Below are 27,513 nucleotides of genomic sequence, written 5' to 3' on the forward strand. Positions count from 1 at the left end.
TCAAGTTCTTACCTGCAATGGTGAGGGGGGGGACACTTCCACATGCTCAGTTTCACCATGGCTATATGCTCCTTCCAGTTTTTGGTGCACGCCCAGCTCCTCAGAACCATATCCCCAGCACCTTCAGGCAGTCTGACCTGACAGTGAACAGAACAAAAAAATCGGTCATCCCAGTACCAGTTTCCAAAGAACATGGCCTAGCTCTTGCTGCGATTTGGCTCCCAAGGCAAGTTCGAACTGGTCACAGATGCTCATCACTCTGTGAACTGACAGCAGATCCGAGCAGAAGATGGCGACGTCATCCATGTACAGAGAGGCTTTGAATCATGGAATCATAAAAAGTTTACAGCACAGCAAGAGGCCAATTTGACCTGAGTGCCTCCGCTGCCTGGGATTGTCACCCGTCTTATGGCTGCATCCTTCTTGATGGATGTGGCAAAATGTTCTCTACAACACACAAACAAGACAGAAAGGACATCCCTGCCTGCTCCAGATTTGATAGGAAAGCTTTCCAATTCCCACCCATTGATTGAAACTGTGAAACTGATGTTTGTGTAGAGCAATTGAGTCCATTGCAGATACCATCCCCAAAAACCATTTTGGAAAGCGCATTCATCATGTAGGTGTGCATTGTTCTATCAGAGGCATCTAAAACTACACAGCTTGTCAGAGCTGCTTCCTACCACCTGTCTTACTAGAACCGCTCTACATTTTGGGGCAACGGCTTGCATGGAAATCTGTAGCTGACTTTTAAAATCCTGGCTACCAATCACTGGTCAACTTCTCCAAGTTGGGTAGGAAAGTCGATCATGCCCTAGAGTACTACAGACCTTCCTGGTTCAACAACAAAATACTTAATGCGCTTAACAGTGGAAAAATGTCCTCGGGCACTTCACAGAGGTGTCAAGCAAAAAGAGCTATTTAGAGGGGTGACTAAAAGCTTGGTCAAAAAGGTGGGTTTTCACAAACGTCTTAAAGCAGGAGAGTTAAATATTGGGAAGACCAAAGCCATCAAACTGAATTTTAACTTCCCAAAATGTGTTCTTTGGAGGCATGTCAGAGGTAAAAATTCAAGAACACAACCAATGTTCCCTGTAGGCTGCACAGTAACCTGAAAGTCCTCGTGCAGGCCGTGCACAAGTTGGTCCTTTTAAGTTACCGTATGTGCGTGGCACTGCAAAAAACATGAATGGGGCTGCGCACTCCAAAAAGAAATTAAACCCAAACTGCCTCAAACGCCTCCACTTCTGGTTTTAACAGAGGCAGAACAAGGAAGTCAGTTCACAGGAAGTCGGCTAGTCTTTCAAATATTATAATGAGGCTGTGTGACTTTATTTTAACAGTCAATCTATTTTAACTGCAGGTAACCAGGTTTCCCAGGCTTTGGGAAACTCAGCAGCTTAAAGGTATTGTGAGGGGCTGAATCCATGAGATAAGTGCCTTTACAACACTGCTTGTGGGCCAAGAGGAGCAGAAGTGAAAAACAGGGAAGGAGACATGGAGAAAAATGGCAACACATAGTGCTAAGGGTAGTGAAGGAGAGGAATTTCTGTTATATATACAGGAGAACTTTCTCAATCAATATGTCTCTCATCCAACAAGGAAGAAAGCATTGGTGGATCTGGTTGTATGAAATGAAGTAGGGCAAGTGGAGTGTCTTTTAGTAGATCATCTAGCTAACAGTAAGCATAACATGACTTGGTTTGGAATAATTGTGGAAAGAGACCAGAAAATATCAAAGGTACAAATGCTCAACTGGGGTAAAGCTAATTTCAGTGATTTAAGAAGGGACCAAGCACAGGTAGACTGGAAAAGACGATTGCATGGTATTGCAGTACTGGAACAATGGAATGCATTCAGGGAAAAAATAGTTCAGATACAAAATAGGTAATGATCAAGGTAGAGCATCCAAAGCTAATGTGCCCTGGATAACAAACGGAAAAAAAAGTTAAAATAAAATATTAAAGGGAGGCTTATGAGAAATGTCAGAAGAAAGATTTAGTTAATAACCAGGAATGTTATACATGCAAAGTATAGCAGGGAATTGAGAAGGTTAATACGGGAGGCAAAGAGAGGTTACAGGAAAAGATGACATTAGATTGAACCCTGAAACATTTTGTAAATGTATAAAGTGTAAGAGATTAGCTGTGAAAAAAGTCAGGCCTATTAAGGACCCAAGGATAATCTTCATGGAGTGCAGAGAACATGGCTAAAGTATTAAATCAGTACTTTGCATCTGTCTTCACAAAGGAAGAAGGTGATGTGAAGGGTATAGTAAAAGAGGAGAAGAAAGTTATGGACAAGGTGGTAATGGATAGAGAAGACATAATAAAAAGATTAACATTACTGAAAGTTGGCTTGAAAGGTGGCTAAAGGAAGCAAAGGTAGGGGCATTGGTCAAGATCTTTCAATCTTCAGTGGATGCAGGAGTAGTACTGGAGGACTGTGAATGTTATCCCACTATTAAAGAAAGGGCTGAGGGATAAACCTGGAAACTATAGGCCAGTCAGCCTAACATTGATGGAAGTTATTGGAAACCATTATCAAGGATAAAATTAACTTTTATTTGGAAAGGCATGGGTTAATCAAGGAGAGCAGCCAGCATGGATTTTCTAAAGGCAAATCGAGTCTGATTAACTTGATTAATTTCTTTGATGAGGTAACAAAGAAGGTTGATTTCTAAATCACAGCAAGGTAATGCAGTAGATGTAGGTAAGGACTTTTGAGAGGCATTTGACAAAGTGCCACACAGGAGGTTTATTAAGAAGATGGAAGCCCATGGAATTAAGGGGAAAGTAGCATTATGGCTATGGCGTTGTCTCAATGACAGGAAGCAGAGGGTTGGGGTGGATGGATATTTTTCAGACTGGGAGGTGGCTTGTAGTAGTGTTCCCCAACAGTCAAATTTGGGTCCATTACTGTTCAATTTTTTTAATGATCTAGACTAGGAAGCAGCATTATAAAGTTTGCAGATACAAAACTTGGCAATGTAGTAGATAGTAATGTGGATAGTTGTACACTTCAGGATGGCATTGACAGGATGGTGAAATGGGGAGAAGTATGGCGTCCAATGCGGAGAAGTGTGAAGTGATGCACTTTTGGAGGACTAATATGGGAAGATAGTATACTATAAATGACATGATTTAGAAAAGTGTAGGTGAGCAACAAGATCTTAGTGTCCCTGTAAACAAATGCTTAATGGTGACAGGAGAAGTTGATAAAGTGGTTAAAAAAGCATATGGGTTACTTGGATTTATAAATAGAGGCATTGAATATAAAAGCAAGGAGATCATGCTGGAACTTTATAAATCACAAATTAGGCCTCAGTTGAAGTATTGTGGGCAATTCTGGGCACCATAGTTCAGGAAAGATGTAAAAGCCTTAGAAAGGATAAAGGGTAGGTTTACCAGAATGTTACCAAGGATAAGAGACTTCAGTTATGAGGAAAGGTTGGAAAAGAGATGGTTAAGAGGTGACCTATTTGCAGGTTTCAAGATGATGAGAGATTTTGATCGAGTAGAGCAAAACAATTCTGTCTGACAAGGAGGTTAATAATCACAGGTTATAGATTTAAAATCATTGGCGTAAAATCTAGACGGGAGATGAAGAGAACTGGTTTCACTCAGAGTTGTCAGGATATGGAAGCTCTACCTGAAAATGTGGTAGAAGCTGATTCCATAAATAATTTTAAAGGGGAGTTGAACAGATACTTGAATATGAAGATGAGGAACTTACAGGGTTACGGACAAAAAGCGGGGATGTGGGACATTTTCCCCTTTTGGTATACTACGGAGGACACCATCCTAACCCTGCAGTTGAAAATGGTATGATCTGCTCATTTTGATAATGTTTATTTATGTGACTTTATTTAAGTTCATAAAGCAGTTAGTCCATTTTAAAACATTTCCAGTTTTTATGATTAAGGTGTGTCAGTATAACCAGATTTTCTTTTCACTACTGAATGAGCATTAAAAAAAATAAATTCAATGATATTGGTTTGCACAGCATTGTTTTTATTTTACAGTGCTTCTTTATCTCTGCTATAGGAATCCATAACCTCAGGGTCCATTACTCTTCCCACAAATAGAACTGAACCTGAAAATCAAAAGTATTTAAATTAAGGCAAAGAAAATGGTGGAATGTCTATTACAATTGACAACTGGCTAGATTTTACACAATTTATACCTAAGCTGAACACTAGCAATGATGGGTTAAAGTTCTTTTGACATCTTCAAAAATGCATCTGAGAAAGCAGCTCTTGGGATGATTTCTTAATGGTGTGACTTATGATCATTTTTGAAATATGGATCTGTTAGCCAAAACCAAAAATTTATAGTCACAAAATATAAAATCTATTAAACATTAAAAAAATTACCATTATAGTATATATGTTTACTCAGGATTCATTTATTCAGTATTAACTTCCTTCCTCCAGATTGTTATGAAACAAAAACTAGTTTCATGATTTTAAGTTTGGAGGAAGGTGGAAAGAAAATTGCATTGTTTAATAAATGTAATTAAGCTGTCAAAACATTCCAACAAATGACATGAATAAAGAGGAATATTACCTGTCAAGTTGCTCCATATAAGAAATACAAATGGTCGATCAGCCATGAATTGATGTCGAGTAAGACTCATGATTGATGCTGTCATACCTGCATGGAAACATCCATTATCAGGAGAATTACTTCAATTCTACCATTCTTTGCACATAGTTTGGAGACCAAACAACAAAAAAATGCGTAAAATATATAGCAAGATTGCAATAATTTTATTTTTCTCCCCTTCTTATTAACAACAACTGTAGGCATCAGCCTTGACTTAGTGACAACATTTGTGCCTGAGTCTATATACTGTAGGCCACCAAATAGTGCGAAGGAGATAAAGGAACAAATTTTCAAGTAATTTACAGAAAGATGCAAGAACTATAGAGTAGTGATAATGAGGGATTTCAATTATCCTAATATAGACTGGATAGTAACAATGTACAGGGCAGAAAGAGGAAAGAATTTGTGAAAAGTGTACAAGCGAACTTTCTTGATCAGTGTATTTCCAGCCCAACAAGGAAGGAGGCAGTGCTAGATCGAGTTCTAGGAAATGAAGTAGGGTAAGTGAAGCATGTTTCAATGGGTCAGCTTTTGGGGAAAAGTGATCATAATATCATCAGGTCTTGAATAGTAATTAAAAAGAGACCATTAAGTATAAAGATACTTACCTAGAGACTGGTTAATTTCAGTCTTTTTCAGTTCTATTTGTTAAATCATTGTCTACTGACAAGTTTTTGTTTTATTAAAAAGCACAGAAGAAAACCAATTAGTTTTAGTTTTAGAGATACAGCACTGAAACAGGCCCTTCGGCCCACCGAGTCTGTGCCGACCATCAACCACCCATTTATACTAATCCTACACTAATCCCACATTCCTACCACATCCCCACCTGTCCCTATATTTCCCTACCACCTACCTATACTAGGGGCAATTTATAATGGCCAATTAACCTATCAACCTGCAAGTCTTTGGCATGTGGGAGGAAAGCGGAGCACCCGGAGGAAACCCACGCAGACACAGGGAGAACTTGCAAACTCCACACAGGCAGTACCAGTTGAGACACATGTAGTAAATATGAAATTGATGGAGATTTGATAAAGTAATGATATACCTGTTGAAGCTGCTGCCTCACTTCCTTCTTCATTTATTTCAATAAATGCTTGATGGACTGCTTCAGAAATGTGCAGGTCAGGTGAATCTATTGAAATGAGCAATTATAAAACTTAGCAATTATTTTTTGTAGAATATTAATTATTCTGGAGTATTTTAGGTGATCATTCTAATGTTTGTACTTAGCCAATATCAATTTTCTGATATTCAAAATCTGTTAATTAGTTAATATTCACTTGTTCGCCAAGAAGTTATTTTAATAAGATTACTCTTACTAAAGATAGAACAGCTGTTAATGTGTCAATGCATTGTTCTCTGGCAAATAGTGGTACCATGTAGGTTCTCACCCATATAATCCCACAGTGATAGGTACTACCCCACACAGAGACACAGGCACAATGATAAATGAAAAATGGTAATCCTTTGTCTCCTAATGGCTAGTTGCAACATGGCATGGGGGAGCCCCATGAACAGATTGCCTAGCTAGGGAAGGAACAGCATTTGGTACATGGGATACCTAAACGTTCAAAGAAAGATACATCCTCACCTAAAAACCCCAGAGTACAATTAGCTATGTAGAATTCATTTAGCTTCTGTGTGGTTTAAAATTGTTGCCCCAAAAGGTACTTAGTTTCCCAAAAAAAATATTAAGAGCCCTATTGTCTTTCTTAAAAGCGTGTGGAGTGCTTTATCAAACTTGTTTACAATAGAATTTCACAAATGAAATTAACAGCAAACAGAATGTTACGATGACCACATATTAGCATTTGCACATCAAGGCCACTTTTACAAAATCGTATTTCCTCTACAGAGCCTCACATTCATCAGGAAACTGCATGCCCATTCCCCATAATTTTCAATCCATTCATTTTAATGGATGGAAAATAGTAGGGACTATGCACATGATTTCCCAATAAACATTCCTGACAGGCATGGCTCCTTTGAAAAGGCTCCAACAATTTAATCCAATTTAATAAATACATTTCTCTTTAAATGGCTGCATCCTTTTAATTGTAAGCCATATTCCTTTAAGGGTTGCTTACTCATTTTATTTTGCACAGTCATATACCTTAAATAAGTGACAGTGAGCTTCATTCAATGATACTCATGAGTTCAGCTTGCCAGATATTAAAATCCAGTCCAAGTGACTTTTTAGCTAGGAATGCAAAAGTAACCCTAATATTCATACTTGCGATCCCAGAAAGGTCACTTCCATTTTCAAATATTTCTGTGATATTGAGGACTCCAAATGGTTCTTTCAAATCTAACTTCTGTTGGATTTTAAATCTATAAATGTACAATGAGAAAATAGACTATTATTATGTTAGCCTAAAGCAAAATGCACAATATGTCACAGCAGTTGAACAATTGAGCATGGGTGATGTAGTTCTTTTTATGTTAAGACTTATTCCATGATCCTGCTGTCCCAGACTGAATCAGAGCTACAACTTTGTATTCTTATCTCCAGCCTACGGTCCCTTTGTGAGCAGTTGTCCCAGTTGAAAACATGGGATCTGTTGCACAGTCACTTCTTTGATAATTTTTGTGTGCCTTGGGCAAAAGCAGTTTTGTGGCACATTTTATTTTCCAGTTTGTAACTCATACACCTGTACTAAACTATTTTTAGAGATGAAGGCCGGAATTTTACACCTCCCAAAAGAGCGTGAAAATGGCAGGGGAGTGCGTAAAATGGAGCAGGAGGCTCGGGGGGCCCTTCCCAACCCACTCCCGCCTCCACTTTACAGCCACTTAAGGGTGTCCGCCCCCCGCCACGAAGATTTTATCCATGGCCGGTTGGGCGGCCCAGGCCCAAGAGAAGCTGCCTGACAAAAGCAGGAGGCTCTCTGATGGCCTGGGAGGGGGGTCCTCATGATCAAGCAGCCTGTGCCCGACAGAGGGCCGCCCCCGATGCCCCAACTACCCCTAGCACCCAACACGCCCCCCCTGTTCCCCCAACTGACCACCCTTGCCTCGCCGGGGCCCGACCAATCACCCCCGGTGAGGCACCAAAAACTTAACTTCGTTCCGGGCTCCCCGACATCTTCTTTGCAGAGGCTGGGTTGCAGTCCCAGCAGTGGCCACCACTCCCAGTGGCGCTGTTGGGACAGGGAGCTGCTGGGGCAGAGAGCTGCCGGCCCTCTGATTGGAGGGCAGCTCCATTAGGCAGGACTTCCTGCCTCAATGAGGTGGAAGCCCCGCCTCAGACCAATTAAAGGCTTAGGGACCGCAAAATGTGGAGTGAATCCCCAGGCCAGGTGGAGGAGGGTTTGTCACCAACATTTCAGTTGGTGGATGGCTCCCATCCACCAAGGGTAAAATTCCGGCCAGGTACATAGCTGCTGCGTTTGATTTGAAACAGGTTGTTCTAACTGTAGTTGTAGTTGATTTTTTCTTCCATTTCTTGGGGATAAATTCACTGGCCATTGTAGTTTGAAATGCAGTTAAACTATAGCTATCATTCTCAGATCAATAGCTGCAGTAACCATTGACAGCCAACAGTCCCTTGTTTATATTAATTGGCTAAGATTTGGGATCCCATGCTATAAATGTGCAGATGTTCAAGCCATTAGATTTTAAATGTATATTAACAGCACAGATGGAAGCATTCAGACCCCTAAAACATTTAACTAAGCTCTGGATAAATTTAGAAACAATCCATGAGCAATTTTCAAACCGAATTTGACACTGCATTGGCTTTCAGAACTGTTGCTCCAGTGGCATTTGTGCAAAATGAAAATATGCTTTGCAGTGGTGCTCAAGTTTCAGTACAAATGCACCCTGATATATTTGTAGATTAAATGTACTTTATCATTGCTCTTAATAATTGTCCCTAACAGCACTGTGGGGTGAACCTACAGCACATGGACTGCAATGGTTCAAGAAGGTGGCTCACCACCATCTTTTCAAGGGCAATTAGGGAAGGGCAATAAATGCTGGCCTCGCCAGCGATGCTCACATCCCAAGGACAAATTTAAAAAAAAATTATTTACAATGCCTTGCAACATTTCCATGCTAAAAGGGTATTTCCCTGAATTATTAAAATTCTGCTTTGGAGTCTGCTGCTGTGTATTGGATGAGAGCAGTCTAACTTAACTTATAACTACTGCTTTTCAAGAAGCACCCTAGTAGCCAATTATCAAAACAGCAGAAAAGTTGCTGCTGCACAGTGGGGATTCCAAGTATAAGGCCATCATTCTATGGGACAATATTGGAACAATAACCAAGCTCTACTTTCCTTTATTTTAAATACGCTTCTGTTTAAAATTAAAGTGAAAGTAAATAAAGAAACTGAATTGAAAACAGGGAACCCTTATAATATATTTTAGTCAATGATTTAAATATGCAAAACACAAGAGAATATCAGCATTTTCATTACACAAAATACTAAACAATTTCCTGTGCTGTTGCAATGAGGTGGTCAGAATTAATTTGAATTTTTCAAGTCAAGCAGGATTAGAAGGTGAGGAATGGAAACTTTCGTGGGTTGCAACACTTCTCATTATTTTTTTCTGTGTGGGGCTGTTCATATGTAGTTGGCTCATTTTTTTTTAGGCTTTAAGTTTTTCTTTACAATGGATCCTGTGAATTATGCTCACTTAAACCGATTTAAATTATCTTTTTTATTGAAGTTTCCTTTGAGTCATGATAACTCCCTAGTTTGAAGGACAAATTATTGGATTTAATGAGGGCACTGTTAGGTGATGCTCCATTGGTCCAGATTTTTCAGTATCAGGGCACCTAAAGGTGTCTGCTGTTCGTTAAACTTGCCGTTGGATGTTAAGGTTTTTAAATATTTTGCATGGCAAATTGTTAAAAGTGTGAGCTGATAATATCTCAACAACGGAAAGCGGCATTTGGGACCTGAGTGAGCAGGGCAAGCAACTGCTTATCTCCTTAACTAATCAGGTTAAAGGATGCAGAAATAAGCAGCAGAAGGACTGATAGGAAATGTAGGTGAGAATGGGTGAATTCTATGCCAAATCAGGTACCGAAAGAGAAATAAAGACAAGGATAAAGAGATTGGATTAAGAGAGAAAGACATAAAGGAAAAGTTTTTAAAAATTAAATTTTTAAAGCCTCCAGTCACAAGTAAAACCTAAAGGAATGAAATGCCATGTTTATGATAGTTAACTTTCAGTTGTCAGGGAGTTTATTTGGCAATAATTAACACTTATCACATAGCTAAAAGTCTACTTAGACTAGATTGAACAAGACTTAACTTACTGTCACAAGTTTAGTTTGTATCTGTTGCATAAATATCAAAACTTCTTGCCATTTGGCATTGGTTTGACAGGCCAAATGGCCTCCTTCTGTGCTGTAACCATTCTATGATTCAACGGTGAGCCAAACAGTGAGATGGCATTTTTGCAATGCTATCGGCAGAGCAGCACCAACTCGGACAGAAACTTTTGGATATTTGACTTTAACTGCGCATTTGGCCTTTGCCTGAAGTTGCTGCATCATTTGCACATAAATAATGGTGTGTGCCATTAGCCTCACTGTTATTTTGATGGGAAAATCTGGGCCATTGCTTTTGTCATTCACTATGTTGACTGCACCGCCTGTGCTCGTGTAGTACTTTTAGGCTCCTGTGGCCACTCACTGTTCTCAATTTACAATAGATGTTCTTTCAATATAATTTTTCCTGGATATCATCAGCTTTCAATGTTCAAGTAAGAAAAATCCCAATGTTAAAAGAAATACACAAAAAGATGATAAAATAAAAGGTAATTCTGTATGATTTCTTAAAACAGACACTAATAATGGCACTAACTAAATCCACAGGAGCTCTGAATTGGGGAGCAAACAGTTAAAAGAAATCTAAAGAATACTAACATAAAGCAGAACATGTTGAAACTAACCACCCGGTCAGTCAGCAGCTGAAAGTAGAAGACTGATAAAGTTTCAGATCTTGAGTTGATTAAGCTTTTTCTATTGTTATTTTCTAACAATTACAGGAAAACACATTACAGCAGTTCAGGAGACACGCCTCCCCGCAAGTGGATCTACAGCAGAGCAAGACCACACCTTCTTCTGGCAGGCAGGGATCCTGAAGAACCAAGACAGCATGGAGTGGGCTTCGCCATCAGAAACTCCTTGCTCAGCATGATAGAGCCTCCCTCAAATGGCTCGGAATGCATACTGTCCATCCGACTGCTCACCACCTCTGGTCCAGTACACCTAATCAGCATCTATGCTCCAACAGTCTGCTCCCCACCTGAAGCTAAAGACCAGTTCTACGAGGAACTCCATAATATCATCAGTAGTATCCCCTTCACCGAACACCTGTTCCTGCTGGGGGACTTTAATGCCAGGGTTGGGGCCAACCATGACTCATGGCCCTCCTGCCTTGGGCGCTATGGTGTTGGAAGGATGAATGAGAACGCGCAGAGACTGCTTGAGTTGTGTACCTATCATAACCTCTGCATCACCAACTCGTTCTTTCACACTAAACCCTGTCACCAGGTTTCATGGAGGCACCCAAGATCGCGTCGTTGGCACCAGCTAGACCTCATTGTCACAAGGCGAGCCTCCTTAAACAGTGTTCAAATCACACGCAGCTTCGACAGTGCGGACTGCGACACTGACCACCCCCTGGTGTGCAGCAAGGTTAGACTCAGACCAAAGAAGTTGCATCATTCCAAGCAGAAGGGCCACCCGCGCATCAACACGAGCAGAATTTCTCATCCACAGCTGTTACAAAAATTTCTAAATTCACTTGTAACAGCCCTTCAAAACACTCCCACAGGGGATGCTGAGACCAAGTGGGCCCACATCAGAGACGCCATCTATGAGTCAGCTTTGACCACCTACGGCAAACGTACGAAGAGAAATGCAGACTGGTTTCAATCTCATAATGAAGAGCTGGAATCTGTCATAGCCGTTAAGCGCATTGCACTGTTGAACTACAAGAAAGCCCCCAGCGAGTTAACATGCGTAGCACTTAAAGCAGCCAGAAGCACTGCACAAAGAACAGCCAGGCGCTGCGCAAATGACTACTGGCAACACCTATGCAGTCATATACAGCTGGCCTAAGACACCAGAAACATCAGAGGAATGTATGATGGCATTAAGAGAGCTTTTGGGCCAACCATCAAGAAGATCGCCCCCTCAAATCTAAATCGGGGGACATAATCACTGACCAACGCAAACAAATGGACCGCTGGGTTGAGCAATACCTAGAACTGTACTCCAGGGAGAATGTTGTCACTGAGATTGCCCTCAATGCAGCCCAGCCTTTACCAGTCATGGATGAGCTGGACATACAGCCAACAAAATCGGAACTCAGTGATGCCATTGAGTCTCTAGCCAGCGGAAAAGCCCCTGGGAAGGACAGCATTACTCCTGAAATAATCAAGAGTGCCAAGCCTGCTATATTCTCAGCACTACATGAACTGCTATGCCTGTGCTGGGACGAGGGAGCAGTACCTCAGGACATGCGTGATGCCAATATCATCACCCTCTATAAAAACAAAGGTGACCGCAGTGACTGCAACAACTACCGTGGAATCTCCCTGCTCAGCATAGTGGGGAAAGTCTTTGCTCGAGTCGCTCTAAACAGGCTCCAGAAGCTGGCCGAGCGTGTCTACCCTGAGGCACAGTGTGGCTTTCGTGCAGAGAGATCGACCGTTGACATGCTGTTCTCCCTTCGTCAGATACAGGAGAAATGCCATGAACAACAGATGCCCCTCTACGTTGCCTTCATAGATCTCACCAAAGCCTTTGACCTCGTCAGCAGATGTGGTCTCTTCAGACTACTAGAAAAGATCGGATGTCCACCAAAGCTACTAAGTATCATCACCTCATTCCATGACAATATGAAAGGCACAATTCAACATGACGGCACCTCATCAGACCCCTTTCCTATCCTGAGTGGCGTGAAACAGGGCTGTGTTCTCGCACCTACACTTTTTGGGATTTTCTTCTCCCTGCTGCTTTCACATGCGTTCAAGTCTTCAGAAGAAGGAATTTTCCTCCACACAAGATCAGGGGGCAGGTTGTTCAACCTTGCCCGTCTAAGAGCGAAGTCCAAAGTATGGAAAGTCCTCATCAGGGAACTCCTCTTTGCTGACGATGCTGCTTTAACATCTCACATTGAAGAGTGCCTGCAGAGTCTCATCGACAGGTTTGTGGCTGCCTGCAATGAATTTGGCCGAACCATCAGCCTCAAGAAAACGAACATCATGGGGCAGGACGTCAGAAATGCTCCATCTATCAATATTGGCGACCACGCTCTGGAAGTGGTTCAGGAGTTCACCTACCTAGGCTCAACTATCACCAGTAACCTGTCTCTAGATGCAGAAATCAACAAGCGCATGGGAAAGGCTTCCACTGCTATGTCCAGACTGGCCAAGAGAGTGTGGGAAAATGGCGCACTGACACGGAACACAAAAGTCCGAGTGTATCAAGCCTGTGTCCTCAGTACCTTGCTCTATGGCAGCGAGGCCTGGACAACGTATGTCAGCCAAGAGCGACGTCTCAATGCATTCCATCTTCGCTGCCTCTGGAGAATACTTGGCATCAGGTGGCAGGGCCGTATCTCCAACACAGAAGTCCTCGAGACGGCCAACATCCCCAGCTTATACACACTACTGAGTCAGCGGCACTTGAGATGGCTTAGCCATGTGAGCCGCATGGAAGATGGCAGGTCCCCAAAGACACATTGTACAGCGAGCTCGCCACTGGTATCAGACCCACCGGCCGTCCATGTCTCCGCTTTAAAGACGTCTGCAAATGCAACATGAAGTCCTGTGACATTGATCACAAGTCGTGGGAGTCAGTTGCCAGCGTTCGCCAGAGCTGGCGGGCAGCCATAAAGGCGGGGCTAAAGTGTGGCGAGTCGAAGAGACTTAGCAGTTGGCAGGAAAAAAGACAAAAGCGCAAGGGGAGAGCCAACTGTGTAACAGCCCCGACAAACAAATTTTTCTGCAGCACCTGTGGAAGAGTCTGTCACTCTAGAATTGGCCTTTATAGCCACTCCAGGCGCTGCTCCACACACCACTGACCACCTCCAGGCGCTTACCCATTGTCTCTCGAGATAAGGAGGCTAAAGAAGATATATAAAAATACATTGTTAATGAATACCTTTCCAGTTGTTGCCACGGAGATCATGGAAAACCAAACAGAAAATGTTTGTATGATCAGAATAGTCTCTGGGATCTATTCTAGTACACTTGCAACTTGAACTGTTACCTTTATGTCAAGGAATTAGATGCTTGATCCCAAAAATTAAGGAACATTTAGTAATGAAAACTGAAAACCAAGAAGTGATTTGCGTTTTATTTTGAATCATATGTATAAACTCCTATGAGATTCACTTGACACCTAATACTTAAAAATAGTTTTTTGTTTTACCTCCAAGTACTGTCATCCCTGAGAATTCTGCAGACCATTCATCTACTGAATACAGGAAACTTCTTTGATTTGGTGTGTTGATAGATTCCTTAGTGGCACAGGTATCACACCCAAGATTGATCCTGTCCTTGTCAGACATTCTCACACAGGCACTTCGATGAGGAGTCACTGGATTGAAATCAAGTGCAAGAACCCTGTGTAATGTTTGCCTCACTATCCCATTGACACTGTGATCAACTGGTGCCCTGGCTTAAACCAAACTCAGCACATATCGTTCAATCAAACCTGGGACCTTCCAGATCTGGTGGCTTAACTTGGTTAACTTGGGAGGATTTTATAAAGAAAACTCTTAAGATTATCATCTCTTCTGTGGAGAAGCAAACTGACTGATAGAGATATTTAAAAATGCCTGCTTTAAATATTACTGCAATTCAACTATTCTGTGGAAGACTTACATGTGATTCAGAATAAATATACAAATCACTTCTACATAAAGGTAACAATTCCAGTTGCAAACTCACTAGAATAGATCCCAAAGGCTATTCTGCCTGTGCAAACATTTTCTGATTGGCTTTCCATGATTTCCATGGCAACAACCAAACAGACAGCCGTTAAAACTGCATTCATGCATATATTTAAGGCATCCTATGTATGTTTTCTGCAATTTTTCACCTCTTAACATCTACTTTTTTTCTACAAACCTAGGAAAATTCCATCAGAATTTACAGCAAATAACGAGCTTTTACTGCTCTAAGAATGCCAACAGAAATGAGGAATGGAAGTTTTGCAAACCAACCTTGGAAGATTAATCTCAATGTCATCTTCTGTCATTGTGGAAAGCCAATGTTGGATAACCTGTGGTGTAATAAGTTTTTCCAACTCTATTAAATCATTTCCTTTTGCTGGAAGTGCTAGGATTATGCTGGCCTCATCTCCGCTGTAAGGTACTTCTAAAACCTGGTAACTCATCTTACCAGCTGTAAAATAGCCTGCAATAAGACAATTTATGAATCATTTAATTGCCAATGACTGGAATGCTGCCTGAATCAGACATTCAAAAGCCAAGTTGGCATTAGAATAGGGATTTTTCATATAGTTCATCAACCAGAGATCCACAAATAATGAAGAGCATTGTATATGAAGACAGTTGTAAATTGAGGAATCCTGTATAATATTTCAGTCATATGAACCAGATGAGTTCATCATACCATTTGAGAAAAGTACCAACTCCAAACTATCCTTAGAAGCTTACTTGTTTTTTCCATTGCTGGCTCAGGCACTATGGGCCAAATGTTCTCCTTCAGTGCTGTATGATTCTATGACATTTCATCAATTAAAGAATTCAATACGAGATATTTCTCCAAGTGTACTTTACAAGTAAAATGGTGCATTACATGTATGTTTTAAATAGCCTTACTATCATAGATTGTCCACTATCCCTTACTCAAGACATCTTTATGTTACCAATAGCAACTCGTTTCATTTTGACTATGAACATGCGTGCTGTTTAACTGTATCTCAATCCATAAGGCAGTAGTCCCTATTATGTGTTTAAATCCTTATATCTCTTTGATTTCCTTCTTCTCAACATCTGAATAAATTTAAAAAAACAAGATCTGTTAATCCTCCTGAAGTCCCCAGAATCACAAATGCCAGTCTTCAGCCAATTTGATTCACTCCACGTGATATCAAGAAACGACTGAAGGCGCTGGATACTGCAAAGGCTATGGGCCCTGACAACATTCCAGCAATAGTATTGAAGACCTGTGCTCCAGAACTTGCCGCGCCCCTAGTCAAGCTGTTCCAGTACAGCTACAACACTGGCATCCTCCCGGCAATGTGGAAAATTGCCCAAGAATGTCCTGCCCACAAAAAGTAGGACAAGTCCAACCCGGCCAATTGCCACCCCATCAGACTACTCTCAATCATCAGTAAAGTGATGGAAGGTGTCGTCGAAAGTACTATCAAGCAACACTTGCTTAGCAATAACCTGCTCAGTTTGGGTTCTGCTAGGGCCACTCAGCTCCTGACCTCATTACAGTCTTGGTTCAAACATGGACAAAAGAGCTGAACTCAAGAGGCGAGGTGAGAGTGACTGCCCTTGACATCAAGGCAGCATTTGACCGAGTATGGCATCAAGGAGCCTTAGCAAAACTGGAGCCAATGGGAATCAGGGCAAAAACCCTCTGCTGGTTGGAGTTGTACTTAGTGCAAAGGAAGATGGTTGTGGATGTTGGAGGTCAATCATCTTAGCTTCAGGACATCACTGCAGGAGTTCTTCAGGGTAGTGCCTAGGCCCGACCATCTTCAGCTGCTTCATCAATGACCTCCCTTCAATCATCAGGTTAGAAATGGGGATGTTCGCTGATGATTGCACAATGTTTAGCACCATTCGCGACTCCTCAGATACTGAAGCCATCCGTATAGAAAGGAAGCAAGACCTGGACAACATCCAGGCTTGGGCTGATAAGTGGCAAGTAACATTCGTGCCACACAAGTGTCAGGCAATGACTATCTCAAACAAGAGAGAATCTAACCATCTCCCCATGACATTCAGTGGTATCTTGATGCTGAATCCCCCACGATCAACATCCTGGGGGTTAACATTGATCAGAAACTGAACAGGAGTAGCCATCTAAATACCATGGCTACAAGAGCAAGTCAGAGGCTAAGAAGCCTGTGGCGAGTAACTCACCTCCTAACTTCCCAAAGCCTGTCCACCATCTGCAAGGCACAAGTCAGGGCTGTGATGGAATACACTCCACTTGCCTGGATGGGTGCAGCTCCAACAGCACTCAAGAGACTCGACACCATCCAGGACAAAACAACCCAGTTAAGTGACACCCCATCCGCCAACATTCACTCCCTCCACCACCGACGCACAGTGGCAACAGTGTGTACCATCTACAAGCTGCACTTCAGCAATGTCCCAAGGCTCCTTATACAGCACCTTCCAAACCCAAGACCTCTACCACCTAGAAGGACAAGGGCAGCAGATTCATGGGAACACCACCACCTACAAGTTCTCCTCCAAGCCAGACACCACCCTGACTTGGAACTATATCGCCATTCCTTCACTGTGACTGTCAAAATCCTGGATCTCCCTTCCTAACAACACTGTGTGTCCTTACCCTACATGAACTGCAGTGGTTCAAGAAAGCGGCTCACCACCACCTTCTCAAGGGCAATTCGGGATGGGCAATAAATGTTGGCCTAGCCAGCGACGCCTACATCCCATGTACGAATAAAAAAAACACTGCAAAAATATAAAATGTATTGGCTGTACTCGCTGTATAATTTTAAAAAGGACTAATGTGAGTTAAAACACAAATAGAGGGAATAAGTTAGTGACTCAGAGCTCCAATGTTAAGCTTCAGTACTGCATATCATGTTATCAACAGTGATAAAAGAGGAATGAAATTCTGCCACAAGGCACAGCCTTTACTTCAGATGGCCAATTTGCATAAAATATCTTTTTTTACAAACTAGCAATCCCTGCAAGTTCCAGTTTCATCCAAAAATATTCAAGAAAATTGGGCCACGATGATATAGCAAGTCCAAACATGGCAAGCATTTGGTTAAAAGGTGACAAATAGAAAACAATTATTTCCCAAAAAAATGTTAGGTATAATGGGCTAGATAACCATAAATGATACTCCCAAATCTTGTAACACATCTATAATAGAAAAACAATTCTTAAGACAGAATATAACATGAGCATTATTGCTATATCACTTTATTAAAATGTTGAGTCACAAATACAGAAAATATGAGACAAAAATGTATCACTATATGATGAGACATTAGCAATTCTTATTGTAACATTAAATAAGATTTAGTTAGTGCATGACTGCTTCATAAAGGGAAGGTGTTGGTACTACTATGTCATAAATGACACAAAGCTCTGTGCCAGTGTTCGAACCCTTGAGGAGAAACAATTAACAGTTGGATCTAGGTGTGATGGAGGAATTTGCTTGTACCTGGCAAATGGCATTTAATTTAGATAAATGTAGTGTTGTACATGTTGGTTGGGCTAAATATTCGATTGGAGGATTTAAAATGATGAAGGGCCCATGTAGATAGATTATTTGAATTAGATAAGTTTGGAAAAATGAGAGGGCATGCATATAAGTAACATAAGCATAGAACAAGATTACGTGTCCGGAGACTTTTCTTTTTGCAATCATAGATCTTTAGAATTAGTTTCTTGCTCATGTAGTGAATGCAGATTCACTGGAAACTTTTAAAAGTAGCTGGGTAAGTTCCAAAAGGAGACTAATATTGCTGCATACAAAAAGTAGGCAGGATATTGGGAGTCGTACCTTGTGGTTACTGCCACCTCCTGGAATTCATTTTTCCAGAGAGGAATTTCTCAGAAGTATTTTTTTATCTGTGAACTGGCCTAGGGATTTTTTAAAAAGTACTTTTTTTTTGCCTGTCCTGGGAGATTACATGGTTGCTGTTAAGGGTCATGATGCATACGTGCAATATGACTGAATGGGATAGGTTTGATGGATCAGCTGGTCTTTTTCCATCCGTCTTTTTTGTATGTTCATATGTAATACCAACACAAAGTAAACTCTCATTACAAAGTCTCTCTTTTATTTCACATAACTGATTTTGATAAAATTTGTATTTTCTGATAGCACTTACCAAATCTGCTCATCGCCTGTTGGTGCATCATTGGTACCTCAACTACAGAGCCATCTTGCTTGATAAACTCCATCAGTCTGGTGTTCTCTGAGTTGAATTTATGTTTCCATGTCCCCTTGAAGTAAATGGCGTTGACTAAAACTAGCTTTGTGAGAGAGCTGAAAGATTGACTTGTAACCAAGTTTTTGACTTTACCTGAAAATAAACAATTAATTAGGCAACATGTTTTTAAAGCAATTTAATATACTGATCACATTTTATGATAGGCTTATATTTTAAAGGTTCCTTCAGCTAAACAAAGGGAAGATCAAAGTCACCGTCTTCAGCCCCACCCAACTTCGTCACAGATTCCATCCACCTTGCAAGGGTTGTGCATACCCCCACCCTTCACTCCACCATTGGTGGCTCTGCTTTCAGCCACCTAGGTCCCATGTTCTGTAATTCCCTCCCTAAACCTTTCCACCTTGCCACCTCACTCTCCTCCTTAAAGCTTCCTTTTTGACCAAACCTTTGGTTACCATTCTTAATAACTCCTTATTTGGCTTGGCATCTAATCTTTTTATCATGCTTTTATGAAACAATTTGACATTATTTTGTGTCATAAACATTATGTAGATGAGCTATTTCACTTTGTCCAGAATAGTAGGACCACAGAACACATTCTGCGCTTGGAGGGAGGATAAATTCAAATTTAATCCATTAGCGCGTGATCAATCTATGGAGCACACTCCCAAGGGAGATGGTGAAACCAGTTAGTATTGATGAATTCAAATGCAAATTGAATAGATTTCTTTCAAAAAACTAACTTTTTGGGGTTCAATAGTAATTTGAGTCATAACATGACATTTGGTAACTGTAGCATACTTGGGAGGAAAAAGGCTCCCAATATTGTCCACTACTGGAATTTTCCTCTAGTCATTTCTAGGTCTATTGTAGACTAATTAATAGAGATTAATTGCTATTATTAGTCAACAACTCCAATATTATTGTATCATGTGACTGCCATGATGATGAAAGGAGAACTGGATGGACAGTAATTTTTCTTGTCTAGCAATTCTTACATTCCTAAATTCAAGTTTATTGCAGTTGAAATTGTTAATTTTTAATGGAAAGATTAATTTAAACAAGTTGCTTTCACGATTCCAGCAATATCAAACTATATTTGTTACTTTTATTGTTGTTGCAAATGCTGTTAGCGATTATTTTACAAATCCAAGATACTTACAGTCACAAATTTGCCACATGATCTTCCAATGAAGGAAAAGCATTGATCTATTCAACAATCCTCACAATCTTGTTTACAAAGTATATTTTTCATTATTTACCTCTGTGATTTCAGAATGTTTTCTTCAAAATCATTCACTGGGGATTGGGATGGTGTCAAATAGGCCAATTATGAGAACTCTGAGGATTTTTTTAAGTCTTTAAAAAGTAAAGGTAAATTCTTGACAAATTTGCTGAACTGAACCTGTCCTAAATGTTACAAAGGGAGATGCTTGTCTCTCCATTAACTTGTATCTCCTTGCTCTGTGCTTTAACACTGTTGCTGAGCAGCAGTGTAAAAACAGACATTTTGTTGAAACTCTTCCATCCTGTGATATCATGAATGTGGACTGCTGTGCACAATCATTGAAGTTTGCATAATATGACTCCCTAGAAAATGCATCTTCTGTACATAATGCAATAACCCAGAAATCATGCACTATAGAGGAAAATGTGTACATTATGTAAGGTTCCTGGACTAGAAATGCACATGTACTACTTGGTGGCACTGCAAACATACAACAGTATATAAGAAAACTGGTTGCTCTGATGCAACAATGTAGAAGAAAGAAAAATATATCCATAGCTGGATGGAGAACACTGAAGCTTAAAGAGATGCATTTTTATAACAAGATACTTTGTAGAATTTCTGGTCTTCCAAAAAGGTAATCATATATTTGTACATACACAACGAAAAGTTCTGCTGCCAGGATATCTCCCTGGTTGTTAGAGTGTGAACACAAATTAACGACTTCCTACAGGGCTGGAAAATTTCATTATGAGAAATTAACATTCTAACTTCTCCATTTCCAGTCATCTGAGTATTAAGATTTCACAATTGTATCTGGTTGCACCCTATTGTTCTGTATCTTGATGTATAAAAACAAATTTACAAGTACAGTTTTAAATTAATTGGAAAACAGACTTTCTTCTGCATTGTGAAACAAAAGAACTGTTATTTTAGGTATCAGATGCTGTTTGATCTGCTGAGTTTTTCAAGCATTTTCTGCTTTATTTCAGATTTCCAGCATTCACAGTGTTTTTCTTTTGTTTTACAACTATCTGCTATAGAATCATAGAATAATATGCAGGCCAATAAAGTACTACTATGTTTGAAAGAATATTTAATGGAAGAGCATTCATCATCTATTTGTTTTCAAATATTTGCATGCAACATAGTTAATATGGTTAAAAATGTTTTGAAATAATAATTCTAGATCACTTATTAAAGCCACCAGACAATAATAACATTTTATCTATTTTGATATGATTTATTTGTAAAGCATTTTTCAATATTTATGGTGACTTTTCAATTGGTGCAGTTACCAAACATGTTGCAAACTTTGGGAATAGAATAACTGTCCTTATTGCCATAAGATAACTTTATTTACACAATTCATGGTTACATATTTACTCTGTGAGAAACACACAGGTGTTCCTGGGTCTTTAAAATTTCCATTTTTATTTTTGCCAATTATTTTTCTGTTCAAGGATATTGGAGACCATATAGGTAGTTTTTAAGGAGGAGGGTCTATTTGGCTAATAAACTGAGGATAAATATTGAACTCATGGAAATTTTAACAGAATAGGAATTTTCAAAGAAACAAAAGTTAAATTATACTCGAAATTAGACAAAATTCAATTATGACCAGCTGTGCTTTGTAACTCTGGTTTGGATCCTCCTCTGTTTCACCATCCGTTTTGGGACAATAAACTAAGCACAATGTATTCTTAAAGGCTATTGCCTCAATTTTGGCACAATAAAAACTGTACCTGCACTCCCCTCCCAAAGCTCCGTTAAAGGTCTGCCAGAATTCTGCATCACCATATCTAAATGGTGTCACTATATCAGTTGCAGCAGGAGTCACTGCAAGGTATCCTTGCGGAGGCCATTGTTTTGTGCTTCTAATGAAGATTTACAGTCCGTTACCCGGGCAGCAATTCCTTTTAGTACTTTAGGGTTGAATCAGGATCTCTGCTGCTGTTTTTACTCAGCTGTACTCAAAGCACCACTTTGCCCTCCGTGTATGGATTTCTCAATGGGAATATCTTTACTTTGAAGTCATGAAGAGAAGGCTGAAGAAGTGGAAGAGGCCAGCTTGGAGGCTCTTGGTATTAGGCATCACCAAAGCTACATCTTGTCTATACATAAACACTTAGGGAAGAATTTTAACTGCCAAGGGAAGGCAGGCTAGGGTGAGGGCGTGGGGTTAAGTCACTGAAAAGTGGTTTCGGGTCAGGAACCTGGCAGAATCCCGTCCACTTTGAGGTTTGACTTGAGTGGTTTGCAGGATAATGCGGAACCCCTGTGCAGCTGTCGGATAAGGCATTATAGTATGCTAACAGGTAATTAATTTTGAATTTAACCCAGCATTCTGGCTTTAATAGCTAGCACATGGGTTTCCCGAGCTCTCTGCAGCTCACCTGGGTCAACCAGGCAAGTGCACAGCAACGAGAGCTTCTTCAGTGAAACTGACAGGCCGGAAAGCTTTCAAACAATGAAACTGACTAATTGCAGCCATGCCTCTGTGAGAGGCTGCTACTCACAGCACTTCTACTGTGAGTGTGCTTTCACTGCATGGCAGGTGATTTCCAACTTCTTGGAAATAAGTTCACCTGTCTTGCATTGCAGCCTTAATCTGCATTTCTCTGCTGTCAGCCTTCATAAAGACATGGAGCTGCATATGCAGCTGATGAGGAAATAAGAGCAGCAACACTAACACCAGTAGCAGCAGCTGCCTTCTCCTCAGCCACATACTGCTCCACAGGATAGAGGGGATGGACACAGAAATCCAGCTCAGGGAGGTGAGATCCCCAACACAATGTCTACAGACAGAGGTTCATCAGCTCTCTCTACATGTCAGCATCAGTGCCTCAGGAGGCTCTGGTTTTCACACTGCTGACATCTGCAGCCGCCTGTACCAAGAGCTCCTTCCCAGCAGATCAGGAGGGCACATATTGCCAGTAGCCATCAAGGTGCCTGTCACTAGAGGCAACACCCCCCAAACCCCACCCCTCCCCCCCCCCACACCCCACTACCCCTCCCCAACCTGGTTCCCTGCTCTCCCTTGAGTTCTGTGATCCTGCAATGGAATATGTGAAGGACAACATTTGTGGAGGCATTGGGTGCGGGATGTCACAAAGATGAGGATGAGTGTGAGTATTGGCTGCAGAAGGGGATGTGAGTAGGGGAGGAATGTGAGAGAGAGGGATGAGTGGAGCTGCAAGGTCTGTTGGTCTGAGGAGTGTTATTGAGGAGAATGCTGGGGAAAGTCAGAGTGTGGGGGTTGGCACCTGAATGTGTGATGCCAGTCACCTTTCCTGCCCTCCTGAAGCTCTTCAACCTCTTGGGGCATTGTCTCCAGGTTCGAGTGACCACAATCCTACTTCTCATTTCCTTGGCTACTTTCCAGGCTAGAGAGGCTGGCCTCTTTATTGGCAAACATCACCTCACTTCAGCCCTTCAGTTCCCGCAGCAAGACCTCCAGATGAGAGTCCAATATCCAAGAGAAGCCTTTCCAGGTCTCCTTTCCATTCCTATGGTTGCCGAAGCCACAGGAATCAATGTACAGTTCAACCATTCTGAACCCTGCTGGGGTCTCCTGAACTAGAAATCCTTCCTTTGACAGGTCTGGCACATCATACCGCCAGCCCTCTCTTTCTGCAAAATCTGTACATGGTACGCTAATGACATGGCTGAGTTAGAGAGCCACAGCAATGCCCACTTCAATTGCAAATGAGTTCCTGACCTGCTGTGTGCCTGTCTATTCAATTGAGATCGAATAAAAAGGGGTCTTACTTAGATATTCCCACATCTCGAGCAGGATGCATAAGGAGGAAGTGGAATAGCAGAGACAGCTGCCATTTGCCAGAGCAAGGGCTATAAAACTGATGATGCAAAACTTTCAAAAATTAAGGATGATTCACCAAATAAAGTCACATTACAACTGCCTATTCTACCCTCCAACATATAAGCACACACACATCTGCACCCACACACACACTCTCACTTTCCAAGACTTCAGCCAATGCTGTCTGTAAGATGGAAGTCTATGCTTAACCTGGTATTACCCAACTCCCAAAAGTTAAAAGCACACATAGAAATGAACTCACAACTGATTTTTAAAAAATTTATTCTTGGGATGTGGGCATCACAGGCTAGGCCAGCATTTATTGCCCATCCCTAACTGCCCTCGAGAAGGTGGTGGTGAGCCACCTTCTTGGACCACTGTAGTCCTTGGGATGTAGGTACACCCACAGTGTTATTAGGGAGGGAGTTCCAGGATTTTGACCCACCGACAGTGAAGGAATGGTGATTTGGAGGGGAACTTCCAAGTAGTGGTGTTCCCATGTATCTGCTGCCCTTGTCCTTCTAGGTGGTAGAGGCTGCAGGTTTGGAAGGTGTTGTCAAAGGAGCCTTGGCGAGTTGCTGCAGTGCATCTTGTATATGGTACACACTGCTATCACTGTGCGCAGGTAGTGGAGGGAGTGAATGTTTAAGGTGGTGGATGGGGCGCGTATCAAGCGGGCTGCTTTTTCTTGGCTGATGCCGAGCTTCTTGAGTGTTGTTGGAGCTGCACTCATCCATGCAAGTGGCGTGTATTACATCATACTCCTCATTTGTGCCTTATAGATGGTGGACAGGCTTTGGGAAGTCTGTTGAGTTACTTGCTGTAGAATTCCAGGCCTCTGACCTGCTCTTGTAGCCATAGTATGTATATGGCTGGTCCAGTTAAGTTTCTGGTCAATGGTGTTGATGTTGATAGTAGGGGATTCAGCGATGGTAATGCCGTTGAATGTCAAGGGGAGATGGTTAAATCAAACTGGCTTTACATTAAACAATGTGCACCAGAAAGTGACAACAAAATCAATTCTCCCTATCTGCACCTATTTCTTAAAACGATAACAAAAACACTGCATACCAGCTAAAAGTTCCTTGTTGACTATGCCTGCAAAGTGCTCAGTGAATGAGATAAACTTGAGCAATGGGTGGCTGCAATGGATACCCTGGAGCCTTAGAGACCTGAGATTACTTTCATCTCAAGGTAGCTTCTTCTGGCAGCCGGCTTGCAGTATCAAGGGGAGCCAGCTTCATGTCAGAAGTTCACTCATGGAAAGCCGCTGGAGAGGACTTTAAGGAAGCAGGTTCAGTGCCACTCTCCAGAGAGACAGCAACATCTGCGCCGACTACCTGCAGCCCACTGATGTTGGATGCAGTATCTCATTAGCCGGTGTCTTCACAAGACCAATTAGGTCTTGGAAGCCCTGTGATAATGTTCTGAGCCTAATGTTTTTGAGCCAAATAAGCCTGATGCTTGTTCTGCCAGCTCCACGCTCACTGAGTTAAAATTCACACTTCCTGATAGATTATTTTTAGACATTTCCTTCACAGTCAATTAGCTTCCTGATGTTCTCATAGGTTTGAAAGATAATTTTCGAATGCTGTTTAATGCTCTTGTATGAATTATTCAGAACAAGACATGCTTTCTTGGGTGTAGATGGATTGCAGCATCTTCTTTAGCTTAAGCTAAATGGCCCATCTACAGCCCACTTCCATTATTAGATAAAATAATGCTATCAGCAGGAAATGCGTGTACAGTATACTAACACTTACCACTGGTCTGATTAGCTATCCATGTATTGATAATGTTGGCAGCAGATACAGAATCTTGAAAATTCACTTTTCTTACAGTATTTTCAAAGAATTCGTGGTTGCTGTGGAGATATTGTTCAGTCAGGTGGTATCCATTCTGAATGTAAATTGCATTGGCAAGTTTTAGCTTGTATTGCCTGCTGCCAGTAGAGATGATTTTGGATTGGTTTTTCAATATAGAAAATTCCTTTCCTATAATCAGAATCACAATCCTTTACAATTCAGCAGACATAGTTTAAAAAGTTATTTGTCAATGCTATTTATATGCCATATATAGGTGAATAGGAAAGCAATTATTTCCAACAATTGCAAATCCATTTCTCACTTTAATCAGCTTGTATACAAAGACATTGTTACCTACCTTCCTGTGTTTTATCAAAATGGAGACCTTTTCTTAACTGTTTCAAAGTGGTCCCTCTTGCACCCAGTTCTATCATCCCTAGGCCCAGACTGACAGACATTGGTGAACAAATAAGATTTTGGTCCTTTTGCACTGAACGAATGGCATGGTAGAGATCAACTGCAAATCCTATAGTAATATCACTAGGAATTGAGTCAGAGCTGCAAATCAGCATCTCTTCACAGAGCAACAGTAGACTACTAAATAGCAGTGTTCTCATTGCTGTAGAGGAAATAGAAATACACTTGAAAATGCCATTTTTATTCATATTTTACAATAATAAATAGGATTCAACAACCTTTTTTTCATCTAACAGTTACATTGTTTAATGGATCTTACTGAGAATGAGTGACTGCAATATCTTCCAAAGGATCTTTGTAAATAATGCTTTGTCAGATAATAATTATCCGTGACAACATATTTTAGATTCATGTGGCCAGATCAATTCTTCTGCTGAGTTAAAAACTACATAAGAATGAGACGTGTTTTAACAAGAAATTTATTTTGGAGAAATTAGTAATTTAATTAAGTAGCTTCTGATGAAGGGTAGACATTAGAAATGACATAACCTGTGTTTTCTTTATACAGAGGTTAACCACACTGCACTTTGTTTTAATTTCGGATAGTTATAGATCCACTTCACACTGAAGAGAAGTGGAGCCGAACATACTTTAGAAATTCATTGCACACTAAATTCAGAGTGACACATATGAATTTTATATAAAATATCTAGCCATTAATTATATAACAGTTCACTATATACATATTACAAAACTATCCCATACAAAAATATTTTATACATACAAGTGTGCACACTCATAATTGAGTTCTGTAAAAATACTCCGTCCAAGTTATCCAGAAGCCTTTCAGCAACATAAATGGCATGACTCGTTTTGATAATTTTAACCTACCAGGTGGTCACTGGCAGTGTTGTTGTCAGTAATGCCTAATGTTGGTAATGTATTAAACTCTGAATAACTGATGCTTGAATTATTTCAAGGGCATACACAATGATAACAGCAGAATTTTTTTTGTCAATAACAGGTAACCTGCAAAGCAGAAACAATAATGAAACTAGGACATTTTGTTGTAGACTTTAATGTGCAAATGTTATTTGGTGTACAATTAATACCCTTTTAAAACCTGTACTTTTTGCTTTCACCCCTACACATAATGCAAAACTGTGATGTTGCTCATTAAACATTCAAATCAATATTGTAAATGTTTTGGAAACAATTTTGGTCCAAGATGATTATGATGTTGAGTAAATTTATTGAGCTATTGTGACATTAATTTGGTAACATTATTGTGTGTCCCTGAATAATACCATCCATTTCGAGGTTTGGTGGGTAAATAATACCCTGCCTCTATCATCACTTCCCCATCTGAATTCTCCATTCCTGAGAACTTTGTTCTCAGCAACTGATTTTGCAGCTGTAAACAATTTAATATAAGGAAAAGGATGGTAACTGGAAGCCTTGGAATGCAAAAAAAATCCAGTCCACAGCAACAGGAATCCATGAGAAGGGGAA

The 27,513-nt window shown here is 40.8% G+C and overlaps 1 protein-coding gene across 1 annotated transcript; it reads right to left on the reverse strand.

The window, feature by feature from the left end:
* Positions 1–4,018: 4,018 nt before the first annotated feature.
* Positions 4,019–26,858, reverse strand: LOC137375030 (serpin I2-like). The gene is made up of 9 exons (XM_068041652.1): positions 26,786–26,858; positions 25,943–26,203; positions 25,543–25,773; positions 18,666–18,860; positions 14,809–15,001; positions 6,847–6,944; positions 5,659–5,745; positions 4,569–4,655; positions 4,019–4,095 (listed from the first exon to the last, which is right to left on the reverse strand). The coding sequence occupies exons 1-9, from the start codon at positions 26,799–26,801 to the stop codon at positions 4,019–4,021; spliced, it is 1,245 nt and encodes a 414-aa protein (XP_067897753.1). The 5' UTR covers positions 26,802–26,858.
* Between the last annotated feature and the right edge of the window lie 655 nt (positions 26,859–27,513).

This window comes from Heterodontus francisci, chromosome 11 (assembly GCF_036365525.1).
Source record: "Heterodontus francisci isolate sHetFra1 chromosome 11, sHetFra1.hap1, whole genome shotgun sequence".
Lineage (NCBI taxonomy): Eukaryota > Metazoa > Chordata > Chondrichthyes > Heterodontiformes > Heterodontidae > Heterodontus > Heterodontus francisci.